The 8105-nt window shown below is 34.9% G+C and overlaps 1 protein-coding gene and 1 long non-coding RNA gene across 3 annotated transcripts; both read right to left on the minus strand.

Moving 5' to 3' along the window:
* Nucleotides 1–587: 587 nt before the first annotated feature.
* LOC104907990 (uncharacterized) lies at nt 588–7008 on the minus strand. 2 transcript variants are annotated; one of them, XM_010697025.4, is made up of 4 exons: nt 5816–7008; nt 3665–3890; nt 1315–1489; nt 588–1224 (listed from the first exon to the last, which is right to left on the minus strand). In XM_010697025.4, exons 1-4 carry the CDS (start codon nt 6810–6812, stop codon nt 793–795), a joined length of 1830 nt encoding a protein of 609 aa, XP_010695327.1. In that variant the 5' UTR covers nt 6813–7008; the 3' UTR covers nt 588–792. The 2 variants fall into 2 exon arrangements, with proteins under 2 accessions (XP_010695327.1, XP_010695326.1); XM_010697024.4 differs by having other exon boundaries at nt 5771–7007.
* On the minus strand, nt 4029–5764 carry LOC130590907 (uncharacterized). Its single transcript, XR_008968780.1, has 2 exons — nt 4554–5764; nt 4029–4358 (listed from the first exon to the last, which is right to left on the minus strand). It is a non-coding gene; the product is annotated as an uncharacterized LOC130590907 (long non-coding RNA).
* Nucleotides 7009–8105: the final 1097 nt, after the last annotated feature.

Below are 8105 nucleotides of genomic sequence, written 5' to 3' on the forward strand. Positions count from 1 at the left end.
TGACTTCTCTCTTTCTATTGACCGTTTAGTATGTTGCTTAGAACTTTACTACAAACTTGTAACTTTGTTAGTATTGCCTTGATTGGGCGGATACATCTACACCATTGCTTTTGGTCTTCCAACTCTTCCTACAAATTTTAGCTTACCTATTGGCTTAAGCAACACAAGTGCGATTAATTTTTAGAATGACACAACATTGCAATTTAAAGCTGGCAATTTAATTACATGGGTTGGGTTCAGCTTACACTCGAAACAACTTTGGTTTGGTTTTGAGACGAAGTCAAGTCAATTGTTCGGGTTCTAATCAACTCAGGCTATAGATTTTCAGCTCTAATTGCAATCGTTTATACTTGATAGTTTGCTCCACGCAACCTCTACAGATCCTTCAGATCTTCTACTCAATTTCGGGTCGACGTTGCTGGCTCACTTCAGATCCGTTCTTAGATATTTAACTGTCATTACTCGTTGAGTCGTTGGTACAAAACTCCTTGTGTGAAACCTATCAGGTCAAGTAATACTGTAATATTGTGTATGAATATGATACATGTAAGTTTGACATATTACCCCAAGAAATAACACCAGTATCATCCACAAAATTGGGATACAAAAGTTAACTTACACAAAATTGGGATACAAAGTTAACTTACACAAAAACTGGGATGAATATGAATATACTCGAATTAAAACTGGGATTAACATGAATATACTCAAATTATACCCAAAAGGCCAAAACCGTACATTAAGTAAATAGAACATATGACTTTGGTGAGCTAATCATAATTCATTAGCATATCACATCATTTTGCCCGACTGCCCAAAAAATCTACCAGAAATTGTTGTCAAAACATTCAACATTATAACCTCATCATCAACTTCAGATTTTCTGGCGCGCAACTTGCCACAACTACGAAGCAAACAACGAAGAGATGCACAAGTATCAGCGTCCAAGGGAGTATCAACTATTGCACAAAGAGCAAAGAGCCAAGCACATTCATCCCTTGAGAAATCACTTGAATTCTCAAACATGCTTATGCGTTTTCTCAACATTGCAACCCTAGTTACTGAGTCCATTGCTAAAACTGTAGACAATGTCGGAGCCCCTGGTGTTAACTTAAGTGATGCTAAGTTTCCATTCGGATGAGACTTGCGTTCATGGCAAGCAAAAATGACTGTTTCTGAATCGTCTGCCACAGCATCACTGGTATTCTCAAGACGTGACAGAGCCTATAACCAAGGAATTACTGATCAGTAAATAATATGGAATTTGATTTACGAAAATTAATGAAAGTTAGAGAAAAAGGTCTAGATAATTACCAGCCTCAACTCCGAAAAATCAGAAATGAACTCATCTTCCCACTGCCTAAGCGGAATAAGGTGTGGAGGGCAGTCCTCGATATCAGGAATTTCAGGCATGTAAAAACTCTGATCCTTGAGTTTGACATTATCAAGCTTTGCAGTTTTGACTTTTGGAATCTGCTTAGCTTCCCACCTGTGTAAATGATATTCACATAAATGCAAAGAAATCGACATGTTACTGGTGTTTCAGAGACAAACTAAAATGTTTTCAAGCCTTCTATCAAGAATCAACCAGTTCGTTTCTTTACATATATGATTGTTAAGAGCTCCCAGAGCTGCAGCAACATAGTAAGAGGGAAGTCTTTCATAGCTAGGTTCAAAGGCACGCTGTTTGTTGAAGCAGCATACAAGAAAATATAGATATAGAAGAAATTCCATGCATTTACTGCAAAGTGCTCTCTTCTTCCATATGATGCATTAGAAATCTCACCCCCTTGCAGGAAGGTGGGGGTTTAGTCATACTGGCATCATTGACATTCATGGTTTTAACCCTGGAGCAAACTATCATCATATTATTCCAAACTATCATCATATTATTCCACAATTTAGACAATCATAATCCTGCATCTAAATCCTCATTTCCATTCCATGTAAATTCCAGAATTTAGAATAAGTCAATACAATATAACTTAATGTGTCTTCCAAGTAGCAGTAACTGAATGTAACAGGATCATTGAGATGTGGACTGCCAAATCCATGGTCACACATACAGCAGAGGAGCTTTTAGGAGCAAAAAGGGGTTTGTCAAACTAGGAGAATTTAAAATATAGATTGATAAATCAGGATTGGAGGCTATTATGAGTACTTTTCAGTGATATCAGAACAATTATAGCCTAATGTCACCTGAAAGGGGGAAGCATGGTCACAGGGATTTGAGATAGATAAAGGATAGGGCTTTTCATTAGAATCTACAGAGAGACATAAGCCATGCAAGAATCTACAGTTACAGTTGAATGCAAGATTGAGCTTTCGGCTGGAATCTGTAAAAGGTAGCAAGCTTTTAGCTTAGCCCATGCTTCACTTTCTATTACTAGTTGCATATAATGTGTCACTATGAGTCATTAGAGTGGATAATTTAAAGCAATAGCACTATTAGCATTATATGCAATTACTTTGAAATATTGAGGTACACAGATCTTAGACTTCACATTTTCCAAAATTTCTCTTCACGCTTCTCTTCTCTTTCCCAACTTCCAACCTTTGCTTCCTTCATCTCCCATTTAGACTGCTCAGTTTTAGAAATATCTCATGTTCCTCTACATTCTTTCCCAACTCCTAACCTTTTCCTCCATGTTCCTTTATTTGGATTTCAAATTAGATTATACATCTGCTGCCAAAATTGTGACATAATTATGAATAATGAGAGTATTTGCAATCTAACTGTTTAGCCATTGTGTTATATGAATGATTTGAGAAAAAAAACCAAAAATTCACAAAAGGAAGAAAAAAAATACATCAGTAATATGAAGAGTGGTTCCCTTCACATAATAAGCCAGGGAATGCCCTAATCGTTGATCAGACTCCTCTATAGCAACATGGACAAGTAATAGAAGTTCCAACTAGTTTGCCTAACAAGTTTCTGATATTCTATATTCTAGTTACAAATACATCAACAGTGTTCTCTTTGTTTCACAAAAATGTTATTCTTGTTTGCTTTTAGGCTTTAATTTACCAATGCACATTTTATATCATTGATATCTATTATAATTACACTCGTATGATTTGGAAATGATGTTCTCTCATGTATGATGTACAATACTTATACCAATTTTTTTATTCAAGGATATAAAAGAAGTTTCCACAAAATTCTACTTCCTCCATTCTTTTTCTATTGCAACAATTGAGTTTTCACGCTTGCCAATGCACAACTTCAACTATTTAGTAAAAATAAACATAAGAAAAAAAAGATATTTTGAAAATATATATCGAGACGAATCTAACAAGTCCCATATGACTGCATTTTTCCTTGCATAAAATCACAATAGATAGTTAAAGGATGGTGAGTGAATAGTGTAAAAATCCCATTGTTGCAATAGAAAAAGAACAAAGGAAATAATAGATTACATTGACAAATTCATCAACCTATAGGAGAACAGAGACTGCAAATTGCAAATTGTTTCATATAATACGGAACTACTTGAACCATAAATCACAAAATTGGGGGTACGAGTGTACGACCAGGTACGAGTGTACGACCAATAAAAAGATGCATATATAAGTGAACTAGATGAATAAAATAAATAAATTATCATCACCAAAAGTAATTGAAAGGAGCTAGGTAGCTTAAAAGACTGTAAAATAGATGTACCTGACACGCCTCAGGTATTCTAATCCATCTTCTGGTGGCCCAGATTCAAAATCTGGTTCACCTTCAACCTTAAATGCAGGTCTATAAATGCTCTCATATTCATCATCACTCTCTTCATTTTCACTCCACTCTTCCACCAAACCATCACCATCCTCACCATCACAAGTAAGATTTGAGGTATTAATCATTTCTGCATCACAACTCACAATTCCTGAACAAGATTCTCCTGAAAGACACCACAAGATTTAGCAAATCTAAAGTATTCAGAATTGAGATCCTATGGTTGTTTAGAGAAGATAATGGGAGTGAAGAAATCAATCTGCACATTCAACAACTAAGTACTAAAAATGTTAAAGTCAATGCATAAACTCACAATCAGATTTTATTCACAAATTGCACAATGTAACCAGCAAACAAGTACTACACAGAAAGAACCAGTGTTCATCTACAAAACTATCCAAACATACTACACGGAAAGAACAAGTGTCCATCTACAACACTACCCCCACATACTACACTATATACCAGTGGTATATACAATTTGAACAGTTGAATTAAGCACTATCAACTTTGGAATGGTAATAAGGAATCAAGATCAAATGTCAACTGATCGGGCCTTCGCAAGTAGCTATCCTCTTTCTTTTGTAGACAAAAATGTTTGGATAGTTGCATCTTCCCCTTGCAGCAGCGACACCTGTGCCAAAAGAAATTGATCCATCAATTGACACAACTAGAGAGGAACTTTCAAGAGGATAGCTCAAAAAAGAGAAGGAACAATCCCCTCGATCCATTTCCAATATAAGGAATTAAGTTGTATGAAGTATCATAGAAAGGTGAGGTATATATGAAGACTACGATGATAGAATGAAAGACAAGAGCTGGAGCTTACTGAAGCATGTCACGAGAGTCAAGAATCAACAAAGAATTTTCAAGGACAATGATATGATGTTGGCATGGGAAGATGGGAATATACTCTTTTAATTTGCTGGGAAGAGATGTTGGCATGGAGGAGATGGGAAAAATACATTGCAAACGTTGGAATCTAACTTTGTAACTCCCCCACCCCCTAAGAAAAAGGGGTAGGTGATATGATGCAACAACAGAAGGTCAAATCACAAAGCAGAATTGAAGAAGTCTCGTAAATCTTGATTTTTGACCCAACAATATTTTGGAAGTTGGAACTGATTAAAGGACACATCTAAGAAAAATATACCTAAACAACAGTACATGCCTAGCTCAATACGATCCAAGTAAAGTTGAAAGCAAGAGTAACAAACTCGTGTAAGGTGTTGATGACTATTTAAGTTGGCCAATCAAGAAATATAAAAGTACCCTGCCCTCCTGAAAGAAATGTACAGGCTGAGAATGGGGGCAAGATGAGGAGAAAGGTTGACAGAGGCAAACAACAAGGACAAATAGGTATTAACTTACACGTAAGTTATTAACTTATAAGAATGTTACAGAGCATTAGGGTGTTTCAAAATGAAATTTCACTATTATGCACAAAACATCAGCAACGTTTTCCAAATTGATTAGTACCAAGGGTAACTGGTTTAGGTGATTACAAGGAGCCTCCAACAATGCAAACTTCCATAGCATCAATTACTTTTTATGTTATTTCTACAAGACTATTTACAAACATCAAGCAATCACAGGTAATCTAAAAATTGGATTAACAAAATATTAGCAGTAAAATAGCAATCAAGAACATACCACAAAAACATATCTGGCCTATTACCGCTCACAACTGATAAACAGAACTTTCTCAAATAATTGCAATACCAGTTTAACTTCTAGCGGAGACAACTCAAAAAGAAACCCTACCCTATTTTCTTACTCTTCAATATTATATCCTAAGCTTCAAGACTTCAAACACTCAAATTTCTTACGTAAAAAAATACAAACATCACTCAATCATTCAAGAAGATAAAAAAACGTAACAATATACCAAATAGACAGCATAAAACCAATAAACCGACTTCAAGATGAACACAACTAAAGCAACACAATGAATACTAAATACACAACTTATACACAACTTAAAACCAAAAAAAAAACTCATTTTAGGACAGGAACTCAAGATCAAATGAACAAAAGAGAATATACCCAAAATTCCTCTGCTATAATTGTCAGGGACAGTTGAGTAATTACCCGCAACTCCTCCATTACTGCAGTTTCTCTTATGATGCTTAAAACAACCCACTTCATCATATTCCTTCTTCATAGTCGCAGAAAACCCATTGTAGATCTTTTGCCAAAACTTTTTCTGACCTTTTACATTTACAAACTTCAAAATTTCCAAATCTTTCCTTGAGTAAATAGACTTTCTTCTCCCCCCATTTGAAGCACCAGCAACAACACCAGTTTTTCTTGAATTGTCTTTTTTACCCTTTCTTATGTTTCTCTTTCCTTCAAGCATTGAAACATCAAGCACTGCAGTTCCATCAATCACTTCAATCTTCAGTGAACTTGAAGAATCTTTACTCTTCCCTGATTTTGGCAAAAACCCATTAAAATTCTTGCCCTTTTTCTCAATTTCACAGTGATTTTCTCTCTCTAAAACACCAATTTCATCTTTAATTTCAAGAAACTCATCATTTACCTCCTTACCCTCAAAACCCTCATTCATTTTCTCCCATTCAATTTTCAGTGAACTTGTTGAATCTTCACTCTTCCCCAATTCTTGCAACAACCCATCAAAATTCTTGGCCTTTTTCTCAAAACCCACAATTTCACAGGAACTTTCTGTCTCTAAAACACTAGTTCCATCATTATTTCCAAGAAACTCATCAAAACCAACATTCTTTTCTTCCATTTCAAATTCAGAGAACTTGGTCCAACCATTAACGTCCAACTGTTCATTTCCCAATTGCTCAAATTCAGAGAAGTCTTCACCTTTATTGTTCTCTGAAAGTTGAGGAAATTCATCAGTAATTCCACCCTCATCAACAGTAATTGAGAGATTCTGGGAACAAAACTTTGGCTTTTTTGGGGATTGTTCAGGGGGAGAATGAGTATCTTGGGTTTCAGCAGGAACCAATTCGAGAACTGAGGATTTGACTTCCAATGGAGGAGGAGAGAGAGTGATTCTTCGCTTGTGAGAAAGAGGAGAGGTATCAGAACAAGGCAATGGCGACTCTTCTGCCATATTTTACACTGACAAAGAGAGAGAAGATTCAGTAGAAGAAGCAAATCAATGATGAAAGATTGAGGCCGGAAAATGAGACGCAATTTGAGAATTAAGGGGGGTTCTTCTTCTTATAGTAATAAAGTATTACCGTTTGACAACTTTTCGAAGGTTTAGCCGTTTAGTCTCGACTCTGGACTCTCGAATGTCGACCTAAAGGCGGTTGAGCGGCTTGAGCCTTTGTGCTATAATGTTATGTCAAAGTGTCCATGGTATTAATTTAATTTAATACTAGCATTTCTTCGATTTTTTTCGAGACAGAAATTTGAGTTTTTTCGACATAAATAAGAGTCAAAATTTGAACATTAGACATACGAAGTATAATTGTTTTTAGTTGCAAAATTTGGTTAGTTTAGTCTCTATCACTTAAGTCTCTCGCTAGTCTTTTCTTTTTTTTTTTTTTTTTTTTTACTTTTCAAAGTTAAATTTTATGAACAAAATAGAAATTCTATTGAATTTATTTACGATTTCTAATATTATAATTTTTTAGTTGATTTTTGTATTAAGTACACTACTTCATAGGTTTTGAAGAAAGTGAACACTTTGATTTCAAGTCAAATTTTTGTGAATGTTTTTGTTAGTATGTAATGACGCTGTAGTGTATTGGTTGTAGTTGGTAAGTGAATTTTTTTTAGTTTTTGTAAATTTTCCTCATTTGAGTGATTTGTATAACGTAAATTATGCAATCCTATTATTTTAGTTGACTTTTGACTGATTGTTATAATTTTATTTTCGGTATTTAATTTTTGTTTGAAGGCTCCCTTTGGTTTGTAAGTGAATTGTAATTTAGAAAGGTAAGGAGGGTAAAATAGTCTCTTCATTTGGGGACACCATAGCTTCCCCTTCCCTTATATAATAGTGATATTTATTCACAAAAATCATTTTTTCGATGGATAGGTTCTACATGAAACGCGTCTAGATCATTATAAGGATTAAAGACTTTATACATGCAGTGGCCGAGCCACATAGTAATAAGAGATATCACATATTACCTATAATTTTTTAAAAAAATTGAGCTTTTTTTACAAAAATTCTAAAAAATAAGCCAATTTTTGTCATGTCTACTTAAAATAAGTAAAACTTGTACGGTATTAACCTTTTTTAAGCTCAGGGGACCTATTACTTGAACAATTGGATAATTTTATATTTTTAAATTTTTTTTTCTTTAGATAACTCTCTGCTCTCTCACTTCACAACCACCACCACCACCTCCCCGCCAAAACCACCAACCCTCCCCCAATCATCAGGCCACTT

The sequence above is a fragment of the Beta vulgaris genome, chromosome 3, assembly GCF_026745355.1.
Source record: "Beta vulgaris subsp. vulgaris cultivar EL10 chromosome 3, EL10.2, whole genome shotgun sequence".
In the NCBI taxonomy this organism is placed as follows: domain Eukaryota; kingdom Viridiplantae; phylum Streptophyta; class Magnoliopsida; order Caryophyllales; family Amaranthaceae; genus Beta; species Beta vulgaris.